The following is a 27,022-nucleotide window of genomic DNA, read 5'->3' as shown; positions in this document are numbered from 1 at the left end:
TACTTTGAGAAGAAAATAGATAGATGACATTAGGTTAAACATATCCCAGCATGCCTTAACCCAGCCACTACACCCTGCTATTGAGGTGGATCCCATCACTGAGGTATTAACTAGATTTATAGAATTTGATAGGATCTCACTACGCGTGCTGACGAAACTCGTAACGTCTACAAAAAGCACAACCTGCTTATTTGATCCCATACCAACAAAACTGTTGAAGGACCTCTGGCCCACTCTTGGGCTGACTATGCTGGGAATTATTAATCTCTCATTAACCCCTATATGTGTTCCCAAATGTTTCAAATGTGCAGTGATTAAACCCTTGAAAAACTATAGGCCGATATCAAATCTATCATTTGCTCTAAAATTCCGGAAAAATGGTAAATGGTAAATGGACTGCATTTATATAGCGCTTTTCCATCTGCATCAGACGCTCAAAGGGCTTTACAATTATGCCTCACATTCACCCCGATGTCAGGGTGCTGCCATACAAGGCGCTCACTACACACTGGGAGCAATAGGGGATTAAAGGCCTTGCCCAAGGGCCCTTAGTGATTTTCCAGTCAGGCGGGGATTAGAACCCATGATCTTCTGGACTCGTGGTTTCACTGCAGTTTGTGGACCAACTTACTGAAAGTAATCTTTATGAGCCACTGCAGTATGCTTTTAGAAAATATCATTCCACGGAGACAGCTCTCACTAAAGTGGTGAATGATCTTCTGCTTGTAATTGATTTGGACACCACTACGGTTCTGGTGCTGTTCGAGCTTAGTGTTGCGTTTGATACCATGGATCATCATGTTCTCCTTGATTCAAGAATTCAAAAGGATTCAAAAGGAGTTTATTGTCATATGCACATAAGGAACATGTTCCCTGCACAATGAAATGTATTTACTGCATGTTTACCCATCCTAATTGCCAGTTAGGAGCAGAGGTCACCTTTTAGGGTGCCCCGGGACCCAGGTCCAGATGTATATCCCTGCCCTAGGTCACGAGCAGGGCTGAGCAAACCTTAGGCTGGACAATCATTTTAGGTTGACTGGGAATGCCCTTGCATGGTTGACGTTATGCCTCACCAGTCGTTCTCACTGTGTTTTGTACAATAACACTACCTCTAACCTTAGTGACATGAAATTTGGGGCTCCACAGGGGTCCGTCTTTATATAGTACCCCTTGGGCACATATTGCAGTGTTTTGGGATTTCCTTTCATTGCTATGCTGATAATACTTAATTATACATGCTGATAACTGCTGATAAACTCATTCACATAAAATCCTTAGAAGATTGCCTTGCATCAGTGAAATGCTGGATGTCTAGCAATTTCCTACTTTTAAACCCTGATGAGACTGAAATGGTTCTTGGTCCAGTGAGACATCGGCATCAATTTGACCAGCTAATGCTTAGCCTAGGCTTGTGTGTCATACATCACACTGACAGATTCTGGAACCTTGGGGTAATTTTTGATCGATGTGGCAATCCCAGCTGACAGCAACATCAGAAAGAAGGAGCACGAGAAAATCGAGAAGTACCAAGGGCTGAAGGAGCAACTAGAGCAGATGTGGAACGTAAAGTCCAAATTGGCCCCAGTGGTAATTGGAGCACTAGGAGCTGTAACCCCCAAATTGGAAGAGTGGCTCTACTAGATTCCAGGCACAACATCAGAAGTCTTTGTCCAGAAGAGTGCAACATGCAAGAGAACAACTAACTACTATGCCAAAGCCTCAAACTCCCAGGACTCTGGTAGAGGACTCGAGCCTGAGGAGCAAACATATCACCCTCCCCAGGGGGAAAGATTGTTTTATATATATATATATATATATATATATATATATATATATATATATATATATATATATATATATATATATATACATACACACACATACACACATGTGGGGATCCATGGGCTCAAGATTGGGTAGTGTTTATAAAATAGGTAGCTGACATTTTTCAAGGGTGGTAATAAATTAAGCAATGAGTTGGAACCCAGAATGTTTTCAGAACCCTAGACCTCAACAGTTTTTAGAAAAGGAACTCAACCCTTTTGTTTCCTGTTAATTATGTAATTTTCAGTGTTAATTACTGTCTTGATGTTTTTCTAAATTGATTAGGTTGTTGTTATCATATGTACACTGTTATTATTATCATTATCATCATTATTTTGTCATTTGATTTTTAAATGGACCACAATGTTGGGAAAGTGTAAGTACACGGACCCACAACAGGGGGCGCAAATGAACGGACAATGAAGAAAGTCAAATAACAAAGCTTTACTGTTGTGAACACGCACAACAAACACAACAAATTACAATTTCGGTCACAAGTCAAATTCCAACGGTGTCGTGTGGGCAGGCTCGACGATAGGAGACGTCTGTCCAAGTCGAACCGGAACCACCCGATTTCCTCCGCCACCGAACCCCGGGAATACTGGAGCCGCCAAGTCCCGAACTCCCAGGTGGTCACTGCCTCCGCTCGTCGGATCCGGTACTGCTGGCGAGGAACAGAAACAGTCAGATGTGGGTGCGGCTGCACCCAACAACACGTGGGGTGGAAAACACCACCTCCACCTCTAATCAGACACAACACTGTAATGTGGGAATAAGAGTACTTATCCAAATACGTCCTTCTCAGTCTTCAGTTGTTTTATACACAAGCAACAAGGTATTACTCCGTATGGCTGGCTGAGTTCGTTACCTCCTTGGTAGAGCGATATCTCTGCAATGAGGTGGAGATGCCGTCCAGCTGATATACCCCTCCGCTGATGGATGTCAGCTGTCTCAGTTGATAGGTGACGGCTGTCATCTTGGCTGCTCCTGTGAGGCGGCAGCGCCCTCTGGTGCCTGGAGCCCGCACTCCAGGCAGGGCGCCCTCTGGTGGTGGTGGGCCAGCAGTACCTCCTCTTCAGCGGCCCACACAACACACAATGGAAATAAGTGTTTCACTTTCTTGTGTCATCCATGTATTTTTAATGTCTACAGTTATTATGCACTTACACTCAGTTTTTAATATAACGATGATTTACTGCCCCTGCAGGAAAGGTGTGTGAATCCAAAATGTAATTAGCAACGTTAGCTAATATTCATAGCTTTATCAGTGCCATTCATCCTTGACCTAAAGTACATAAGCATGCCAAACAGCAAATGTCAGCTGTGCTGTTTGTCCCTGATCTAAGCTCACACGCACACGCACATGCACAGCTGCTGTAAGCAGATGGTTTTAATTTGCAAACAAAGACAGTGGCTGAAGATATTAAAACCACTAAACATTTCACTCATTGTACCAACATGAAAGTCACTTATGGTAATAGCAACATGAGATTTATCTAAACTAAACAAAGTCATTGAGATACAAAAACACAATAGATAAAACATTTAAAACCCCAAACTCCCATGGTGCATTGCAGCACAGCATTCATTGTTTATTGGTGAGCTAAAATTGCTAATTTCTCCAAAAATATTTGTCCTATCAACTTTCCATTTTTGCAGCATTCATCCTTGACCCAAAATACATAAGCATGCCTAACAGCAAATGTCAGCTCTCCCCGGTTTTTGTGTGATTAAAGCCATACACACACAGAGAGGCCACTTAGCTATTATAATATCTAATATCAGTGGTGGGCACAGTTCCGATAATCTGATAACTGATAATTATCGAAGATAATGTTTTCATTATTGGTTTATCTTTTCAGATCACTTTGAAAACCATTATCAGGCTAATTATCTTCCGATAAATTTTTGTCAGATAATTTTTAGACCGTTAATGTGGTAAACAAAGCTAAACAGCTACAAACACTTATAAAATTTAAAATCAGTTGAGCACCCACCTGTTAAATGTTTTGTAGCAGAGAAGAGCTATTTCTAGAAGAAACCACTCTATCCTTTGCAGGCAGAGAACTGGTCACCAAATAAAAAACCTAATTTCTTTTAACCCCATACTGATACGCGGGCAATATCACCCAAGTCATCCATAGGCATACATTTTTAACTTATGGTTCAAATTTTAACCAAACTAATTTCAGACAAGTTATTTAAATTAATGTCACCTCTGAAGTTTTAGAAAGTGAAAATATCAGTTTTAGTTTTAAAGTAATGTGCTAATTTTTAAGGTTTTAGTGTGGGCATGCTGTCATTATGAGTAGGATAGGGCAATCTCAGTACATTCATGACATGAGAAATGCATTTGAGATACTGTGATCAGGCTCCACAGACAACAGCATTAAAATCTAGTGCCTAAAACTCTCGTGAATACATTCTCTGGGTTTATAGACGTTATTGTGTTTGCGTTTATTAAATTCCACGCATCTTAAACATAGCAGACAGAGATTATCTGGAATTTTGTTTTGGCAAGTTTTCAAGGTCTCTACTGCCATCTACTGGCCAGTAGTGTTCATGGCAGTATTCTCCCTGAAGCTGGGCTGATATTTTCAATCACTGTACTCAGTTCCAGTTCAAACTGTACGACAGAACCGCACGGTGTATAAGTTCAGAGCGAATGATTTATGTTCTCACACACATTGTACGGTCAAAAACCACACGTCAGTCTGGTGTTTCCAGAAGCAAAACGTAAACAAGCTTTTTTTTTCAAACTTAATTTCCAAAAACTCTCGATGGGAGACATCAAAGTTTAAAAAAAAATTACAAGACAGGTCTGCGAGAGAGGTTGGACGCTTGTAGTGCTTCAGCTTCAGCAGCGGGATACCCTCACGACGGCCGAACAGAATATCAAACAGGTTTGATTTTCATCTGACCATACGATCGGCGATCAGGAGGTGGTTATGAGATGTTAAACGCAGCTCGTTACTCCATGTATACTAAACGATGCAGGACACGCGATTAACCTGAAACTCTGTGCAATCCAAAAAATTCTTGCACGAATGAAAAATCAACTGAAAAAGGGCCAAAACTCACACTGGCACCAGTAGATCATGGCAGTGTTCTATTTATTTTGACACCGGTTATATCAGATGGTTATCTAATTACTGACTAACTTGGCTTTTTTTTTTTTTTGAAAATGCCTTTTTTTACAAATAAAAAATGGCATATTTTACAAAAGCACATTTATCTGTAAACACCAACCCACGACACACTTCACATTAACGTGTTGGTTTACATAGAATGAATGAGTCAACCAATCAGTGTTAGCGGAGGTACATTTTACCCAGAATGCCATCTGTCTGTTTGTTACAAAACTTCAGAATTAGTGCATTATTCAACATTAAAAGATATATGTTATATCATAACTTTGCACAAATGACAGAATTGACATTAATGGAGTTATTCTATCAGTATTCATTTTATTTACACCAAACCATAAGTCAGCATTGCTTTATTTTCCAAGACCTCCACCTGATGGCAGTGTTGCGATTGAGTAGAGAGTTGAGCCTTGTGGTTCCTTTCAGCTGCGTTTGTGCTGGAAGCCATGTAGTAAACTGGAACTTCCAGCAGAGGGCAGGATGCTTAAAGACAGAAGTGCTGATTCATTGTTTGGGTCTGCCGTCACCGTTGATGCTTCCAGAAGTGATCGTTCTGTTAAAACTCAAAATCAACTTGTTAGTAGTTGCAAGTGTGCTGGAGACAATACTGGAATTTATCAGTTATCTGTAACTTCCGATACATTTTTGGGTGGCTTATTGTTTTAGCTTTATAAAAGATAACTTTTCAGTTATCTGATTATCTGTTATCGAAGTTCATTTTTTTGGTTATCTGTGCCCACCACTAATATATAAAGTTGACCGTGTGTGTGTGTGTGTGTGTGTGTGTGTGTGTGTGTGTGTGTGTGTGTGTGTGTGTGTGTGTGTGTGTGTGTGTGTGTGTGTGTGTGTGTGTGTGAGTGTGTGCGCACGTGCATGTGTGTATCCTCACAGCTCCCGGTGCCTGTAGCAGTGCTGATGTTAATGTACCGTGAAAGAACTGTGGTGTGCTCCACTCATGGTCCACACCTGTTTGACAGAGACTCCCATTCGAGCATAAGTCCTGGAGGGCACGATGGTCAAGGTAAAGACAGACTGTGGCAACTGTATAAAAAGGAAACAACAAGCCTCTTATCTTGGGTATCTTGGGACCTGGGTAAATTCTTGACAACTGGAAAATAATTTGTTCAAATGAAACGCTCATTAAAAGAACCTCAAGTAACCACATCATGTTTATATGATTAATAAAAACAGTTTGTTCATATTCAAATGTAAGCTGTGGAAATAGATTGATATATAAAATTTAAATAACATACTTGTAAGAATATGTGTGCTCAGTATTTTAGTAGGGCAGCATGGTGGCTTAGTGGTTAGCACTGTTGCCTCACAGCAAGAAGGTCATGGGTTCAATTCTCGCTTGTGGCCTTTCTGTGTGGAATTTGCATGTTCTCCCCGTGTTTGTGTGGGTTTCCTCCGGGTGCTCCGGTTTCCTCCCACATATATATATATATATATATATATATATATATATATATATATATATATATATATATATATATATATATATATATATATATATATATATACGAGGGCTGTCAATAAAGTTACGGTCCTTTTTATTTTTTTCAAAAACTATATGGATTTCATTCATATGTTTTTACGTCAGACATGCTTGAACCCTCGTGCGCGTGCGTGAGTGTTTCCACGCCTGTCGGTGACGTCATTCGCCTGTGAGCACTCCTTGTGGGAGGAGTCGTCCAGCCCCTCGTCGGAATTCCTTTGTCTGAGAAGTTGCTGAGAGACTGTCGCGTTGTTTGATCAAAATTTTTTCTAAACCTGTGAGACACATCGAAGTGGACACGGTTCGAAAAATTAAGCTGGTTTTCAGTGAAAATTTTAACGGCTGATGAGAGATTTTGAGGTGATTCTGTCGCTTTAAGGACTTTTCACAGTGCGAGACGTCGCGCTGCGCTCTCAGCCGCCGTCGTCAGCCTGTTCAAGCTGAAAACATCCACATTTCAGGCTCTATTGATCCAGGACGTCGTGAGAGAACAGAGAAGTTTCAGAAGAAGTCGGTTTCAGCATTTTATCCGGATATTCCACTGTTAAAGGAGATTTTTTTAATGAAAGACGTGCGGACGGGTCCGCGCGTCGGGACGCAGCCGCCGCGACGCTCCGCCACAGGAAAAACACCTCTGTTGAAAGCCTTAAGGACAAGTTGGAACATGTCCTGCCTGTTAAACAATTTCTCATATACTCACTCCACTGAAAGCCATCAAAAGCCGCCTGGATTTTACAAATGGTTATCAACACGGAGGTGTTTTTCCTGTGCCGCCGCACCGCGTCGGCTGCGTCCCGACGCGCGGACCCGTCCGCACGTCTTTCATTAAAAAAATCTCCTTTAACAGTGGAATATCCGGATAAAATGCTGAAACCGACTTCTTCTGAAACTTCTCTGTTCTCTCACGACGTCCTGGATCAATAGAGCCTGAAATGTGGAGGTTTTCAGCTTGAACAGGCTGATGACGCCGCCTGAGAGCGCAGCGCGACGTCTCGCACTGTGAAAAGTCCTTAAAGCGACAGAATCACCTCAAAATCTCTCATCAGCTGTTAAAATTTTCACTGAAAACCAGCTTAATTTTTCGAACCGTGTCCACTTCGGTGTGTCTCACAGGTTTAGAAAAAATTCTGATCAAACAACGCGCCAGTCTCTCAGCAACTTCTCAGACAAAGGAATTCCGACGAGGGGCTGGACGACTCCTCCCACAAGGAGTGCTCACAGGCGAATGACGTCACCGACAGGCGTGGAAAAACTCACGCATGCGCACGAGGGTTCAAGCATGTCTGACGTAAAAACATATGAATGAAATCCATATAGTTTTTGAAAAAAATAAAAAGGACCGTAACTTTATTGACAGCCCTCGTATATATATATATATATATATATATATATATATATATATATGAGGTCTGTTAGAAAAGTATCAGACCTTTTTATTTTTTTCAAAAACCTGATGGATTTGAATCATGTGTGCTTGCATGAGCAAACCTTGAACCTTCGTGTGCATGCGTGAACTTTTTCACGCCTGTCGATTGCATCATTTTCTGGTAAGCAGCCTTTGTGTGAGGTGTGTGTCATGCGCTCGGCGTTTTTTCATTCCAAGGAAAAAGACGGAACGACTGGAGCAGCGCTGCATCAAATTTTGCCAGAAACTGAGTGACAGCCAGATGGAAACCATTTGGATGATTCAGACGGCTTTCGGTGACGATCCTATGGGTATCACACAGATTAAGGAGCGGTACAACCGGTTTAAAGATGTCCACACAACAGTGCAGAGCGAGCCGCACTCCGGTCGGCCATCATTTCCCGCAGATCATTTCCAAAGTGAAAGCTGTAGTGATGCGGGACCGTTGTGTGACTATCCGAGAAATTGCGGAAGAGGTGGACATCAGCATTTTTTCGGTACATTCCACTGTGACAGAAAAGCCATGAAAAGAGTGGCGGTGAAATTCATGCTGCTGCTGATGGCACAGCAAAAGTGCCTTCGTTTTGAAGTCTCACAGGACATGCTTTGACATGCCCACCTCTTCCACAATTTCTCGGATAGTCACACGACTGAAAAGCCACCGAAAGCCGTCTGAATCATCCGAATGGTTTCCACCTGGCTGTCGCCCAGTTTCTGGCAAAATTTGATGCAGCGTTGCTCCAGTCGTTCCGTCTTTTTCTTTGGAATGAAAAAACACCGAGCGCACAACACACAAAGGCTGCTTACCAGAAAATGACGCAATCGACAGGCGTGAAAAAGTTCACGCATGCGCATGAAGGTTCAAGGTTTGCTCATGCAAGCACACGTGATTCAAATCCATCAGGTTTTTGAAAAAAATAAAAAGGTTGGATACTTTTCTAACAGACCTCGTGTATATATATACATATATATATATATATATATATATATATATATATATATATATATATATATATATATATATGTAGGTTTTTGAAAAAAATAAAAAGGTCCGATATTTTTCTAACAGACCTCGTATACATTGAATGCTGGAACATACCATTCAACTTGGCTTCACGTTGTTGAATGACACATTCCAGCTTTCACCAAATTAAATATTCATACCATTAAACATTTATTATTTGTATAATAATTGGTATTTGCCAATTTATCTTTCAACTGTTGAGTCATTATTGAGACAGTACATCGTTTTATGTTTCTATGACTACCTATATAAACTCCTACGAAGAGTCAAAGAAGCTCAGTTTATGATTAAGAATGAAGGTGTAGTAATTATTGTCAAGTGAGAAGTTAATTTGCATTCGCTAATGATAAAATAGTCTTTATTAGTGTTGAAACATCATGGGGTAAAGTGGAGCACCATGAGAATGCAGACCTAAAATGACATTTCTTCACAGGCCATGGCGTTGGGTTTGAATGCTGTAACCTGAACAAACTTCGCAATCGCCCTATTACATTCTTCATCATCCACACTTTGGGAGGAGCCATTCTCTTCATTACTGATGGAATTATAGTAAGACTTCCTGATTCCAAAACCCAAATATACATATATTGTTATATCAACTTTTAGACATATATAATTTGGAGTTCATCACAATTCAGGCATCTCAAATGAGAATCTGATGGTAGGATTAACACATACACTTACTTCCTTGCAAAAGTATTCAACCCTGGTGATTGTATTTTTTTATTTGTTTATTTATTTAATTGTTGTATGGTATCAAGTTAAAATGACAAACAAAACTCTGGCTAATTTATGAGGTAATTCTAAAGTAATCGTCTTAAGTCTCAAAATGAAAACAAATCTATCCATCTCGTTGATGTAAAAGATCTGGATGTACTGCTGATCCCAGTGCAAAGAACAGACAGAAAAGTGAGTCCAAAGATCTCAGTTCTTAACCCTCATCAGCACACGTTGTGAAACCAACATTCCAGGCAACCTGCGGTCCATTCAGATCCCAAGAGAAAAACAGGAATTCTGCATTAAAATGTGACATAAATGCAGCTTTTATTTGCATTTATGTTGATGAAGACTTACTGACTTGCATTCAGGCACTTTGAAATGAAATATAACTCTATGAGAAAATGCTTCAAGAAACAACAATTGAATTCAACATCAGGAAAATTAAGGCTTATATCAACACTTTCTGATAACCATGATCTTAACCTAAACCTTAACCTATAGAAGATCAATAATACGGCAATTACATCAAGAAAATGTTAATTAAAATGACCTCACAGCACACATGGAACCTGATTACAAAACTGCAGACCTTACTTTCATCTTCATCAAGAGAAGCTCATGGAATAATGCAATTACTTCTTGGTAACGCTAATTAAAATGTCCTTGTAGCATACAGGTACCACATGCATGAGAAATGTTCTGTTATCTACTGTAAGAATGATTCACCTTCTCTCTCTCTCACTCTACAGTATTTACATGCACTTATCACACACGATGCTTGATGATGAGTGAGTTTTGCACAGGACTTCCACATGCACTGTATGTTTGGCGTATTTTCTTGTCAGCTTCTCTTGGACACAAGATGCAGCCTCTGAGAGGTGATCCTCCTCTTCAGAAGCTGATTTATTCCCAAAGAGAGAGTCATTGTCACTACGTCCATCATCATCGTCATCACTTGAGGATTCTAGGATTCGTTTTAGGACTTCTACAGCTGTGTATCTTGCCATTTTTATTTACGCTTGCAATTTTTCCCTCTAACCTGTAAATACAGGAGAGGAATAACAATGTTTGAATGTTGCAAAGAAGAAATACATGGAACATCATATATAGTTTCAAAACACATTTTCTTATGGTCAAGCATCAAATAATCCTGGGGTCTGTGTGAACCCCAGTTTAATTTATTTTATTTATGTAGTGCCAAATCACAACAAAGCTCCCTCAAGGTGCTTCACACAAGTAAGGTCTAACCTTACCAACCCCTAGAACAAACACACAGGTGACAGTGGTAAGGAAAAACTCCTTCTGATGATTTGAGGAAGAAACCTCAAGCAGACCAGACTCAAAGAGGTGACTCTCTGCTTGGGCCATGCCACCAACACAATTGACAAAATGAGTATACAGGAAGTAGTCCATGCCGGTGCACAAGACGGGAGGCTTACAGAAGAAGACACCACCCCCTGGATGGAGCCGCACCTCAAACAGGGAGGAAGAACAGAATCAGGCATCAGGAAAATAACAAATACAATATAATTTGTCAGGATTAAGCGACAAGAAAAACAGAAGAAATACGAAGGTGATCACCAGCCACTAGCCCTAAGCTTCACTAAAAGACCCGACTTTAGATAAAGTTGAGGCTGCGGCCCACTCTCTTTACTAATAAATTCATTTTAAAGGGTAAAAAGCATAGTAACATACTATGCCAGTATGCTAGCCATACGAAAGGGAAAATAAGTGCATCTTAAGTCTGGGCTTGAAAGTATCGACAGAATCTGACCTTTTTATTGATGCAAGGAGATCATTCCACAAAACAGGGGCACAAAAAGAGAAATCTCTGTAACCCACAGACTTTTTATTCACCCTAGGGACACAAAGTAGTGCTGCACCCTGAGAACGCAGAGCCCAGGCCGGTACGTAGGGTTTAAGCAGTTCAGCTAAAGAGGGAGGTGCTAGTCCAGGAATAATTTTATAGGTTAGTGACAGAAACTTAAAAACTGAACTCACAGCGACATGAAGCCAGTGAAGAGACGCCAAAATGGGTGTAATGTGGTCAGACTTTCTGCTTCCTGTCAAAAGTCTGACAGCAGCATTTTAAACCAATTGGAGTCCCCTAATGCTTGACTGCAGCAAATCAGAAAATAGAACATTGCAGTAGTCCAATCTAGAAGTAACAAATGTATGAATCAGGGTCTCAGAATCAGCCATAGACAGGATTGGATGAATCTTTGCTATATTTCACAGGTGGAAGAAAGCAGTCCTTGTAATATCACTAATGTGGAGGTCAAAGGACAACGTAGGATCACAAATGACCCCAACGTTCCTCACTTTGTCAGTGTAATGTATAACACATGAGCCTAGGCTAAGCGTTAGCTGGTCAAATTGATGCCGATGTCTCACTGGACCAAGAACCATCATTTCAGTCTTATCAGAGTTTCAAAGTAGGAAATTGCAAGACATCCAGCTTTTCACTGATGCAAGGCAATCTTCTAAGGATTTTATGTGGATATTACCAGCAGTTATCAGTATGTATAAATGAGTATCATCTGCATAGCAATGAAAGGTAATCCCAAAATGCCGCAATATGTGCCCAAGGGGTGCTATATAAAGGGAGAAAAGCAGGGGCCCTAAGATGGACCCCTGTGGAACCTCAAATTTCAAGTCACTAAGGTTAGAGGTAGTTGTATTGTACAAAACACAGTGAGAACGACTGGTCAAGTATGACATCAACCATGCAAGGGCACTCCCAGTAATCCCAAAATTATTCTCCAGCCTATCAAGTAGAATATGATAATCCACGGGATCAAATGCAGCACTAAGTTCTAACAGCACCAGAACAATAGTGGTGTCCGAATCCATTGCAAGCAGAAGATCATTCATCACTTTAATGAGCACTATCTCTGTGGAATGATATTTTCTAAAAGCAGACTGCAGTGGCTCAAAAAGGTTATTCTCACTAAGGCAGTCCATGAGCTTCTGTGAAACCACCTTTTCCATAATTTTAGAACAAAATGATCAATTTGATATCGGCTGATAGTTTTTCAATACACTCGGGTCAAGATTAGATTTCTTAAGTAATGGTTTTTGAAACATTTATGAACAGATCCAGAGGTTAATGAGAAATTAATAATTTCCAGCACAGTCAGCCCAAGAGTGGGCCAGAGGTCCTTAAACAGCGTTGTTGGTATAGGATCAAATAAGCAGGTTGTGCTTTTTGTAGATGTTACGAGTTTCGTCAGTACACCTAGTGAGATACTATCAAATTCTTTAAATCTAGGTACGACCTCAGTGGCATCCACCTCAGTAGCAGGGTGTAGTGGCTGGGTTAAGGCATGCTGGGATATGTTTAACCTAATGTTGTCCATTTTCTTCTGGAAGTAATCCAACAAATCTTGTGCTGTAAAAGGAGAGTGACTCACAGGTGGTTGTCCATGTACAAGTGTTGCCACCGTGTCAAACAAGAACTTTGAGTTATGCTTGTTTTTGTTGATCAAGTAATATGCCCGCTTTGTAGCCAGTAGCGCATGCTTATAGTCTAAAGGCCCTGTCCCACTGGGGAGAGGACCAATTGCGCATGAATTGATTAATACACAAATAACGGGCATTCATTGTTGTCCGCAACAAAAATGGCCAAAAATGACAAATGTCCCAGTATGAATTACGGATATATTAATAATATATAGCGAATATATGATGAACAATCACGGCTATATAACACATGTAGTGAGGAAACTGATCCGACACATTGAGATTATCAAGGCAGTATTACTGGTGTATTATGAATGCATCGCGCACCTGTTGCGCGTGCACGGCATCTGCATTGCGGTCATAAAATAAGCGCACTCACTCCTTTCGGCATCACTATTCACATCAACAATACAGGCTCTGGAGCATTTGCTGGACTTGCACAAGTTGATCACAGAGTTAATGTTCATTTTGTCATGCGAGGGTTAACTGTTCATGAGTTTGGGGAGCGGGAGGGGGGAAGCCGCTTGGTTTTTTGGGGGGGGGGTTTTTTGAGCGTGTCACAGAAAACAAACTTCAGCGTGAGTTGTGGCTAAACAGCAGTTCTTCCTTTTGTTGGTGTTAAATAAAAGTCCTGGATTGCAGCAGCTATTACGTCTTTGTGGATTTACACAGCCAGACCGGTATTGACTGGCAGGTATGTCACTTTCTGCCACATATAGTACTTTGGGTTTATGTGACGTGTTTGTTATGCATTCACAGATTGTCCGCAAATCAGCTGCAAAGCAGATGTAATAAAAAGGCTTTATTCATGGCCAATTTGTATGCATTCGCTACAACTTATTTTAGTTTGTGATGTGGACATGATGGGCATGCAATATATCTGTTTTACACACTGTCCCGGTCTGCTGCCAAGCCGCAAATCCCCGTCAGTTGCGGATATCAGTGGTTAATGGCAGATATACAGCGCATAGAGTGAGTATGTATTGTGTATGAATTGAGTATATATGGCATATGTAAGGCAGATATTATCCGTATCCAGATTTTTGAACAGCTAAAAAATCCTGGCTGCGGATATGCGTGCCTCTGCAGATGATCACGGGCATGTTTGGATGACGGCCAACTCATACAGGCATGTTACATGCATATTGCAGATGGTTGGTGAATATGGGCCAATTTTGTGCACAATCCATATGCAAATCCTCCTAAACGCCAGTGGGACATGGCCCTAAGACAGCATCATGCCACGCAAGGTGGAATACTTCTAATTTTGAACTATGCTATTTCCGTTCTAGACCTCTAGCCTTATGCTTGAAGTCATGCATGCTTATAGTCTAAGATAGCATCAATATAGGTGGTGCAATCATGTCGAGCGTAGTTTTGAGTACTGAGTTTAAACTATCCACGAGACTGTCTACTGATTGGGCATTTTCCAAATGTGAAGATAAGATAGGCAGTCTAGTTTTGAGTTCAGTTATAGTTGAGGAGTTAATGTGTTGCTGCAATGAAAAATAAGATTGTTGTTCTACTAAACACGACAACGAAACTGTAAACCTAATAAGTGTGTCATCAGAGACCACTGATGCAAGAGGCATGATGTCAACATTTGTGACAGCAATACCAAGTGGGAGAAACAAAACAAATTTCCACTAATGTGCTTCGAATCCTGAATGCATTGCTGAAATCCTAATACAGTACATCCATAAGTTCCGTATGATTTGCAGAGGGGTTCAGAAGGCTTACCTATATGAATGTTGAAGTCAGCAATAATCAAAATTTTATCTGCACTAGTTGACAAGTTAGAGATGAAGTCACCAAATTCATCTAAGAATTCAGAGTATGGGTCAGATTTTTATTCTTCTGTCCTTGGTAATACATGGCAACGTGGGCAGAGTGGAGAATCAGATGTTCAGATGAATTATATTTGTGACCCCAACAGCTAATAGACTAAAATTAGATTTATAAATATGAGCAACACCCCGCCTGGATGTGACTAAGTGTGTACACTGGTGGGCAGGCCTCATTTAAGGGGAGGACATTTGTAGGTGTAAGCCAGATTTCACATAACTCAATTATATCTAAGTGATGATCCATAATTACATCATTAATCAGCAATGATTTTGAGGACATTGATCTTATGTTAAGGAGACCCAGACTATGGACCTCAGTGGGGTTGACAGTTGGACTGTTTGGATTTAGGGGTGGTTCCAAAGTAGCATATATAAGATGCCTGGAAGTAGGTTTAAGGTTTGTAACATTCCATGTGGGTTGTAGGTAGCAGACCAACCCAGTCTCACAGCAAGTCGTGATACAGCAGCATGAAATATACATTAATCTATTGGTTCATGATATTGTGATGAAAAGTGCCTCATTTTCATCACGGCAGCACCAATTCATTGTAATTCATTCCGTGATGGCTGCACAAAATTAAAAGTGAAGCGGAGGGGTCAGGGGTGGTTATGGTTAGGGTGGGGGGAAGGAGTAAGATTAGATTATGGTTAAGGTTAGGGTTGGGGGTAGGAGTAGGGTTAGTAATAGTGAGTTAAAACAAAAAAACCCATCACAAAAATTTGACTCATTTCATCATGGAAGCACAAAAAAAAAAAATGTAAGACTGGACTGAGCAGACAAAAAATATTTGATATTGTTGGAACAGCCAGCTGACCATCCTCAATTTCAACATCATCCAAAGTAGTACTGGGTATTATGATTGCAAAGCATATACATGTCTGCAGAAACAGGCCATAGTCTCAACTGGACGAATTTCCCTCCCTGCGAGATAAACTGCACTATCACCATAATGGAATTTCTGCATAATTTCCCTACAAAGCTAATGGATTCCACACCCGCATTCATCATAAGTCATCATCGCCTGCTTTGTGGCCTGCTGTAAAGTCCTAATGTTACCCTCCATGTAGAGCTGTATCTATGTTCACAGGCAAGATGGCGGTGCCTTCCCAAGTAGGGTGAAGGCCATCCAGCATCAGCAAGCCACGGCGGCCCCAAAACGAAGGCCAGTTATCAATAAAACTAAAGCCTTTGGATTCAAAGGATTCAAAATAATTTTATTGTCATATGCACAAAAGAACATGTTCCCTGCACAATGAAATGTGCATTTAACCCATCCTAATTGCCAGTAGGAGCAGAAGTCGCTATTAGGTGCCCGGGGACCAGCTCCAGATGTACATCCCTGCCTTGGTCAACAGCAGGGCTGAGCAAACCAAGACCGACCCATAACAAACGACACACAACACACAACACACATAGGCCGGCCCGGTACATAAACACATATTAGAAAAAAAAGCACACACAAGGGAAAAAGGAGAGAAAAAAACCCTCATAGCCGCTGCGTTACACAGCAGCAATGAGGAAAAAAAAACCCATCAGCACAGAAAAACAATAATCACACAGACAAACAAAGACGCAGGATGACAACCGAGATTTGAAGGTCCAGTTTATCAGAACACTCCGGAGGCAGCCTATTTGGCGCCGTCAACGGCCTTGTCCGACAATCCTGGAGGGGGAGGGGCTCAGCCCTGAGCAGTCCACTGTCCACAGTCAACGTCAGAACTGGAGAAGCTGAAGGGAGGGGGATGACCAGGGGAGCGAGGCTTAAGTGTTGATCTTCTTGAGGAGGTTTTTTATCACAGCGGCCTTGGAGTGCAGCTGTGTTTTGGGGAGGCAAAATGAATACCAGATTAGCAGACACCTGAAAGATTCCACAGTTCTGAGAACAGAGTGGCTCTCAATGCATCTGAATGTAGAATGTGGTCTTTACAGACGGTCAAAGCGGGTTTCCAGAGCTGCAATCCTGCCCAAGATGTTTTCCAGGGTGCGGTTAACACCCGCCAACTGCGCAGCCACTGCCTTCCCAATCGAATCAATCATGTAGGGCAGTCTGGACGGCCCAATCAAAGCTGCCTCCACTTTTATGATTTTCCGGTAAACCAGCGCCATGCCCACTCCACACAGCAGAAAGCCGGTCACCACCAAGCCAAATATATACACATCTTCGACGTCCTCCACAGAAAGCATGTAAAGGCACATGACCTGCCATCTCCTCCACGAGTCCATCACGTAACCCATCACATGCGTCCCGGCAGGACAGGTCGGGTCCTCCGCCCCCGAATGTCTTGTAGAAAAAATAGTGTCAATTGCATTCAAAGACCACTTTAACAGATCCATTTTTGTCATTTTCCAGAAGAACAAAGCTGCAGCCTCACAGACAACACGCCACATTGTTTGACCCCAAAAGGAAAATTTAATTAAAAAAAATCCTAAACAGTCAGTCAACATAGCATAGGTGGTTGTGAGGGATTAATTAGATGTGGTTCCAAATTATTGGCCCATGGTCAAAACTCAGAAGATCAGTCAGCGAGGAAACAGTGTCTGTGAAGGACTAAGGGTATTATCTCAATGATCTGTGACTTTTGGGGAGTATTTGGAGACACAAATTAGTGACAAAGCATAAAAATTTGTGACAATTTTTCAGTTGAATCTCACTAAAATGATGACACGTTTGCAAACAAAGCACTCAGGATGGCTGTGGGCTGCTATGATGCTGCTATAATGCTGTTATGTGACAAGAGGCTGTGGAAATTCCCCCGACTGTAGACAGGGAGGAAAATGCACTGTAAATAATAAAATAAAATAATAAATAAATAAATAGATAAATGAATAATATTTGTGTGATGGCAATGCACTCACCAGTGGCAGAAACGCCATCCAGCAGATTGACATCCCCACTCTGTGTTTTCAGTGTTGTCCCTGGTAGATCCACTGAAGGAGGAGTAGATACAGATGTCCACCTCTCTTCTCAGGAATGACCAGTATACGATCCTCTGCTGGACGGGATCTGGGTCACACACAGGCTGAGGGATTTTGTGGAAGCACTCTTTCACGTGTATCAAATTTCCCTCTGTCCAACTGTTCCATAACTTCAAGTGCTAAAATATGGCATTAATTTCAAATGTATATATGAGGGGTAACAAAGCAGTTTTGAGTCCAGTAAAAGTAAGGCATGGTTCTCTATCTTTTGTATTCTGAGAAACCAACATTTCTGAACATTGCACCCAATGAGTCAAAACTTCATACAGTTGAAACGTTGGTTTCAACTGAAAAATTGTCACTAATTTGCATGTTTTGTTGCTAATTTGTATCCCTGTTGGGTGTAACCCTCACCAGGGACTGTGGAGAGGTGGAGAGTTTGACTGGGGTGGTACACCTGTCAAATTGTAACGCAAGTGTCCTACGAGAGCTCGCTTAGGGCTCGCCTCACCAGCTGAAGTGACCCCCCCCAAAAAAATAGATATATTTTTGCAGAGATAAGATCTGCGATCAAGATTTCCTGGAGTAATTAATCTGTAAACTACTTAAACTGAAAGAACATAAATATCATGAATGATATTCATGTTTTGCGACGTGTTGTGTAAGACCTGCATTCACATTTTGTGGGATATTTTATTCACGGTTTGCAGCAAAATTATTAACAGTTCACAGATATTCACGGTTTGCGTAATGTTTCATTAATGGTTTGCAGATAATTCAAGATCTAAAATGGTCTTGTGTTGACAAGGAGCAACACGGAAGGCCAACACGGGTGTGATACCCACCTGAGAACCGAGGGGAAAAGTATCTTTCAATGTAGCCAGGCAGGAAGACCTCATTCATTGGTGTGTGAACATCTGGTTACAACCACATCTCTCTCTCTCACAAACCTAATTCATGTTATAGCACCAGATCATTAACCAGCAGTGGACTCCATCCAACACCACATGCACAGCAGTGCACAATGCAACTGAAGTGACAATACTCCTTTCCACCCAGTGCATTTGTGGTTTTCACATACATGTAACATTTGTGCTGTAAGGCCAAAAAGCCTCAAAATTGAGATTCAAATCAATGTTTTTGATCACAAAAGTAAGAGAACTATTTACAGAACAAGTTTTCAGAACATGAATATTCTTGTGTATGAATGAACAACAGAACAGCCTCAGAATTGACATTCAATGTAGTAGGAAATCATGAACTAAGTCTGCATGAACACGAGTTGTCATACTCAACACAACTTTCTTTTTTTTTTTAATTTTATGATCAAACTGTGATTTTTTTTTTCAATTATTTATTTATTTTTACTACCTAACATTCTTGGCATTTTTCCACACAAAGTTAAACAATATTGATTAAGGTGTGTATGTCTGTGTGTGCATGTGTGTGTGACTGTGTGAGAGGGAGAGAGAGTGAGAGAGGTTGATCGACTAATTTATTTTTATGAACTGCAGTGAGAAAGTGTCAGATACTGCATGCAGCCATATTCAATAAAAAATATTAATATAGACTACTCTGTGTTTTCAGCTATATGTGTGTATGTGTGTAAGTGGTCTCTAAGACTGTTTATTTTTTAATGATCTGTGTCAACTTTGTGATTCATGTAAACATCCAGTAATGGCAAACAGTATTCTTCTCAAAAGCACAGCATTTAGTAGGGGCAAAGTTTTCCAACTGACTTTATATCACCCAACCAAATGAAGAGCAAGCAAAAGGTTAAAAAATAAATAAATAAATAAATAAAAAACCCGACCAGGAGTGGGGGCTGCCTGTCTTACTAAAATCTGATCTAAAGTCTAGAACATGGAAACTAATGTGAGATATAAATATATTAATTAAAAATCAGCCCAAAGCTAAGTAGGGCAAATAATAATAATAATAATAATAATTTATTTCATTTATATAGTGCCAAATCACAACAAAGTTGGCTCAAGGCGCTTCACACAAGTAAGGTCAAACCTTACGAACCACCAGAACAAGTACACAGGTGACAGTGACAAGGAAAAACTCCCTCTGATAATTAGAGGAAGAAACCTCAAGCAGACCAGACGCAAAGGGGTGACCTCTGCTTGGGCCATGCTACCGACACAATTTACAAAACAATTCACAAAACAAATATACAGGAAATTTTGCCGGTGCACAAGACAGGAGTGTTACAGAAACAGACACCACACCCCATCTCTGGATGGAGCCGCACCTCAAACAGAGAGAAAAAAAAAAACAATCAGGCATCAGAAAGACAACAAATACAGTATAATTTGTCAGCATTAAGCAACAAGAAAAACAGAAGAAATACTAAGGTGATCGCCAGCGACTAGCCCTAAGCTTCGCTGAAAGTTCTGTTTCGTAATAAGATGAATTTAAAAGGGTAAAAAGCATAGTAACATACTATGCCAGTATGCTAGCCATACAAAAGGGAAAATAAGTGCGTCTTATGTCTGGACTTAAAGGTCTCTACAGAATCTGACTCTTTATTGATGCAGGGAGATCATTCCACAGAACAGGTACACGATAAGAGAAAGCTCTGTGACCTGCAGACTTTTTATTCACCCTAGGGACACAAAGTAGTCCTGCACCCTGAGAATGCAGAGCCTGGGCCAGTATGTAGGGTTTAATTTCTGGATGTGCTGTAAATATACAACCCCAATTCCAATGAAGGTGGGACATTGTGTAAAATGTAAATTAAAAAAAAATACAATGATTTGAAAATTCTCTACAACCTGTATTTAATTGAATACACCACAAAGACAAGATATTTAATGTTCAAACTGATAAAGTTTGTTGTTTTTGTGCAAATATTTGGTCATTTTGAAATGATGCCTGCAACACATTTCAAAAAAGTTGGGATGGGGCACAAAAGACTGGGAAAGTTGATGAATGGTCAAAGAACACCTATTTGGAAACATGATTGGGTATAAAAGGAGTATCCCCAAAAGGCTCAGCCATTCACAAGCAAAGATGGGGCGAGGATCACCACTTTGTGAACAACTGCATGAAAAAATAGTCCAACAGTTTAAGAACAATGTTTCTCAACGTTCAATTGCAAGGAATTTAGGGATTCCATCATCTACAGTCCATAATACAATCAGAAGATTCAGAGAATCTGGAGAACTTTCTACATGTAAGCGGCAAGGCCGAAAATCAACACTGAATGGCCGTGACATTCGACCCCTCCGGCAGCACTGCATTAAAAATCAACATCGTTGTGTAAAGGATCTTACCGCGTGGGCTCAGGAACACTTCAGAAAACCATTGTCAGTTAACACAGTTCATTGCTACATCTACAAGTGCAAGTTAAAACTCTACCACGCAAAGCGAAAGCCATACATCAACAACATCCAGAAACGCCGTTGCCTTCTCTGGGCCCGAGTTCATTTGAAATGGACAGACGCAAAGTGGAAAAGTGTGCTGTGGTCTGATGAGTCCAGGTTTCAAATTGTTTTTGGAAATCATAGACGTCGTGTCCTCTGGACAAAAGAGAAAAAAGACCATCAAGATTGTTACCAGCGCAAAGTTCAAAAGCCAGCATCTGTGATGGTATGGGGATGTGTTAGTGCCCATGACATGGACAACTTACACATCTGTGATCTCACCATCAATGCTGAAAGGTACATCCAGGTTCTGGAGCAACACCTCTTTTTCAGGGATGTCCCTGCTTATTTCAGCAAGACAATGCTAAGCCACATTCTGCACATGTTACAACAGCGTGGCTGTCACCCATTGAACGTGTGGCACATTATGAAGCGCAAAATGTGACAAAAGAGACTCCGGACTGTTGAACAACTGAAGTCGTGCATCAAGCAAGAATGGAAAAGAATTCCACCTTCAAAGCTTCAACGGTTAGTGTCCTCAGTTCCCAAATGCGTGACATGTGAATTTCTCCTCTGTGAGATCAATAAAGTTTATCTTAGCTTACTGAGTGTTGTTAGAAGGAAAGGTGATGTAACACAGTGGTGAACATACCACTGTCCCAGCTTTTTTGAAATGTGTTGCAGGCATCCATTTCAAAATTAGCAAATATTTGCACAAAAACAATAAAGTCTATCAGTTTGAACATTAAATATCTTGTCTTTGTGGTGTATTCAATTGAATATAGGTTGAAGAGGATTTGCAAATCATTGTATTCTGTTTTTATTTACATTTTACACAACGTCCCAACTTCATTGGAACTGGCGTTGTATACTATAACAACTGTCATTAGATAAAACATACATAATTAAACACAAGTGGTGCTTCCTGGGATATTTTCAATAATACGGACTCTGGTGTACATACAAATAAAACTGTTGAATATGTTTGTGTTTATATAACAACATTCTATATGTTTTAACCCTCTGGGGCCAACGCCATCGTATACGACGGCTAAGACCAAACTTTACTAAATTATAAATAACTTTTTAATGATATGAGATAGAAACTTGCCTTTTTTTGCTGAAAAGTTAACTTCGTGGACTTTCGAGCCAGTCATCGGCCATCTTTGTACTCCTCATAGAAGCTGTGTGATGACATGCGCAATGTGAGTGTCCAATCGGAATTGTTTCACCGTCACATGGTTTTCCAAAATCCAATCGTAGGGCAGATTCACCTCACGTGAAAGCCAATAATCCTTTTCAGGAGTGATATGTTACTAGTTGGCCCATTTGAATAGCCCCCTGGGTGCTCCAATGAGTACATACTATTGGTCTCCAATGCACCCTGTGCCATTACGCACAGTGATCAGTGAAAGCAGAGGGAGCAGACGGAGAGCCTCTGATGACAATCTCACGTGCTCAAACAAAGAGTGTGTAAGTATCAGGATTGTTCCACTAGTTTGCATGTGAATGTTACTGGATAACTCTGTTGCTTTCTCTGCGTAAAGCACTGTTTACCATATCAATGGAGCGAGGGGGAGGGCTGCTCCTCAGACTGTAAGGAGCCAAAATGGGCCAAAGTGTGAATGAAAGCTGCTTTAGGAGCAGCACAGAACAGTCCAAAACACAGTAGAAGTAGAGGTTTGTGATGTAACCTTTGTGTAATAGCAGACAGAAATTGCTTTGAGATGCAGACAAAAAAATGCATAGACCATTTTGTATATATTGTTCAAAATGTGCATTTGTGTTTATTGTTTGAACCATTTTGTTGTACAGTCTTTCACACAAGACCTCAAATTACCTTTATACAGTGTCAAAACAGTTGTTTATTATAGTTTGCTGTGTGTTTTGAATAAATGTGTGTGGTTAATTATTTTCCGCTTTACTTTTTCCTTTATTATTTCTGATTGTAAACCTTTACTACACTTGTAAAATACAACAAAAGCATATATATTATGAAAGCACAGGTTGTCCTGAAAAAAAGAGACATAAAACCTGATTGTGGGATGCAGGGAGAGCTGTTAACAGCAATAATAAAACATTTATGCCAGGCGAGTGAACTGTCCAAAAAATGCCCTCGGACCCCAGAGGGTTAAACAAGATTTTGATCATGCAACATGTGTGAAATTGGTAGCAAAGACATAAAATGTAAATTACAGCTATGTTATTTCTAATTAATATATTTTTAATTTCTATAACCAAACTGGTTGAGTTTGCCGAGCAGCATTACCAATTTTTGGATTAATTTATTAGTTATTTCTAATTTTATTCAAATAGGAATGACATTTTGTACTTGATATCACAACTGACTCTCTTGTCCCCAAAAATATAGAAATGCATTCATTACAAGACAATTCTTCTCATTTTATGAGAAGCCCTTGCCATTATCAAGTTTAGCAGGGTTTGAAACCTTTGATATGTTGTTCTTTACACCAAATAGTACAATAATCATAAAGCATTTGCTTGGAATGCTTTTTTGTTTGTTTGTTTGTTTGTTTGTTTTGTTTTTGTGGTCTGTGGTATATTGCCCTGACCACCCTGGGGCCCTCTGCATGTGGCCGCAGTGAAGGAATGTGCATTATATAATGATTCAAACGGATGGTGTTGTGTCTATCAGACACATTTTCATAATGAATTGTGTTTCTTGGCCTGCAGGGCACTTACGCTGCCTTTGTCTACACTTACGCTGTTTCTCCTCCTCTGATGATGGGTCATAAGACCGCCGGCTGTTTGGACAGTGTTTTCTGGGCCTGCATCACAGTTGGCAGACTAGTTTTCATCTATCTGTCATACAGATACCCAGCAGCAAGGCTCCTCATTATCAGCCTGGTAAGAAAACTCATTTAAAGCACAATTCCACACTAAAATGACTGCAATACATGGCAACACACTGATATTATTCATGTAAAAATAATGAAAACCTAAAACATTAGCACTAATAAGTACTAGTAAGATAAGCAAGTGCGATTTTAAAAAGGAAGACAAAGTTGCATTCTGTGTTATTATGAATGTAACATGAATATCTGAACACATACTGCACAGAAACCAGCAAAGGTGCTGCTGCCAGATGAGCCACAATCCAGTGGAGAAACGTGTCTGTGTGTGTGGGTGCCTGTGTCTACACAAATTTGTCTACACTCTAATGTGCAAAAGTTTGGATTGCCCACACACTCCTTATCTAGGAGCTTAGTAAATTAGAACCAATAACACCACAGATGCCAACAAGAACTGTGAAACAAGGGGAGGGGGAGCAACAATCAAAGAAACAACAAGCTGTGATTACTTGAGGAGGTGCTCAGTTCAATAGCAGTGATAATTGAAATATGCAGGATTTTATGTGAATGTGCGTCTTTGTTTTCATGAGTTCTCTCCCCCTCCCAAGTCCAAAGACATGCATGTACAGTGAACTGGAAACTCAGTACTGACTGAGTTTGTCTGTGTACAGGATATGTGTTGGCCTTGCCATAGACTGGCAGCCTGTCCAGGATGTGCCCCACTGCTGTCCCAGTGACTGCTGGGATCAGTTACAGCCCCCTTAAGTGGACTGAGCAGGGTTATAAAATGAGTGGTGAATAGTCGTCAATACAAATCGTTGCTTAAGACAAGTCATGAGGTGCATTTCCAAATGACCGAATGTGCCTTAGCTTCAATTACAGTGAGGAAAATAAGTATTTGAACACCCTGCGATTTTGCAAGTTCTCCCACTTAGAAATCATGGAGGGTCTGAAATTTTCATCTTAGGTGCATGTCCACTGTGAGAGGCATAATCTAAAAAAAAAAAAATTCCGGAAATCACAATGTATGATTTTTTTTTAAATAATTTATTTGTATGTTACTGCTGCAAATAAGTATTTAAACACCTGTGAAAATCAATGTCAATATTTGGTACGCTGTTTGCAACTGCAGAGGTCAAACATTTCCTGTAGTTCTTGACCAGGTTTTCACACACTGCAGCAGGGATTTTGGTCCACTCATCCTTACAGATCTTCTCTAGATCTTTCAGGTTTGGAGTTTCAGCTCCCTCCAAAGATTTTCTATTGAGTTCAGGTCTTGAGACTGGCCAGGCCACTCCAGGACATTGAAATGCTTCTTATGGAGCCCCTCCTTAGTTACCCTGGCTGTGTCTTTGGGGTCATTGTCATGCTGGAAGACCCAGCCATGACCCATCTTCAATGCTCTTAATGAGGGAAGGACGTTGTTTGCCAAAATCTCGCAATACATGACCCCATCCATCCTCCCTTCAATACGGTGCAGTTGTCCTGTCCTCTTTGCAGAAGAGCACCCCCAGAGTATGATGTTTCCACCCCCATGCTTCATGGTTGGGATGGTTTTCTTGGGGTTGTTCTCATCCTCTAAACATGGTAAGTGGAGTTGATTCCAAAAAGTTCTATTTTGGTCTCATCTGACCACATGACCTTCTCCCATGCCTCCTCTGGATCATCCAGATGGTCACTGGTGAACTTCAAACAGGTCTGGACATGTGCTGGCTTGAGCAGGGGGACCTTGCTGCCCTGCAGGACTTTTAAACCATGACAGCATCATGTGTTACTAATGTAATCTTTGTGACTGTGGTCCTAGCTCTGTTCAGGTCACTGACCAGGTCCTCCTGTGTAGTTCTGAGATTTCTCAGAATCATCCTTACCCCACAAAGTGAGATCTTGCATGGAATCCCAGACTGAGGGAGATTGACAGTCATCTTGTGTTTCTTCCACTTTCTAATAAATAATCATAACAGTTGTTGTCTTCTACCAAGCTGCTTCCCTGTTGTCCTGTAGTCCATTCCAGTCTTGTGCAGGTCTCCAGTTTTGTCCCTGGTGTCCTTAGACAGCTCTCTGGTCTTGGCTATGGTGGACAGGTTGGAGTGTGATTGATTGAGTGTGTGAACAGATGTCTTTTATACAGGCAACAAGTTCAAACAGGTGCAATTAATACAGTTAAAGAGTGCAGAATAAGAGGGCTTCTTAAAGAAAAATTAACAGGTCTGTGTGAGCCAGAATTCTTGCTGGTTGGTAGGTGTTCAAATACTTATTTGCAGCAGTAACATACAAATAAATTGTTAAAAAAATCATATATTGTGATTTCTGGATTTTTTTTTTTTTTTTTTTTTTTTTTTAGATTATGCCTCTCACAGTGGTCATGCACCTAAGATGAAAATTTCAGATCCCTCCATGATTTCTAAGTGGAGAACTTGCAAAACCGCAGGGTGTTCAAATACTTATTTTTCTCATTGTATATCAATCATCTGAAGTAGCTATAGTCCATACAAGAAGGAGACTAGTGAGGAAAGCCACCAAGACAAAATTTTCAAGGTTTCATAGGCTTCTGTGGCAGTGAGAGAAAATGTGTTTTGTCACTTGCATCACCAGTTATCTTTAGATTTATCTTTATTTCTTTGACACAGACATGACAAAAATATTGTAGTTTTAGTGCATACATCATTACGCACAAGTGCTTGGTGCACTGGCTTTGTGTGTAGCGAGATGCTATTGTGCAACATAGTCCAAAGGAGCCAAGTTAAAAAAAAACATCATGGTGGAGTGGCATAAAAAAAGAGAAACCACTGGCAAGATTTTTTTGCATCCCCCTCCTCATCTCTTTAATATCTACAAAAACACTTGGGACTGATGTATTTTTCCCATGTTGATTTCTGTGGTACAAGTATCAGTGTCTCGTGTAACCAAAGAGATGATGCTGGATAGGATGCCGTGTGCATGTCATGTTACTGCACTTCAAACAGAGGAAGCAAATGTTTAAACTGGGTGGGAA

The 27,022-nt window shown here is 40.6% G+C and overlaps 1 protein-coding gene across 1 annotated transcript in view; it reads left to right on the top strand.

Moving 5' to 3' along the window:
- The window catches only part of mfsd4aa (major facilitator superfamily domain containing 4Aa), a 92,369-nt gene that overhangs the window by 41,900 nt on the left and 23,447 nt on the right, over positions 1 to 27,022 (top strand). The window contains exons 4-6 of the mRNA XM_034167395.1: positions 5,865 to 5,994; positions 9,334 to 9,449; positions 23,912 to 24,085. Of these exons, the coding sequence (XP_034023286.1) occupies positions 5,865 to 5,994; positions 9,334 to 9,449; positions 23,912 to 24,085 (420 nt within the window). The remainder of the gene's footprint in view (positions 1 to 5,864; positions 5,995 to 9,333; positions 9,450 to 23,911; positions 24,086 to 27,022) is intronic.

The sequence above is a fragment of the Thalassophryne amazonica genome, chromosome 3 (genome assembly GCF_902500255.1).
Source record: "Thalassophryne amazonica chromosome 3, fThaAma1.1, whole genome shotgun sequence".
NCBI lineage: Eukaryota > Metazoa > Chordata > Actinopteri > Batrachoidiformes > Batrachoididae > Thalassophryne > Thalassophryne amazonica.
Note: the sequence above shows the minus strand (reverse complement) of the source record. Positions and strands in the feature narration are given on the sequence as shown.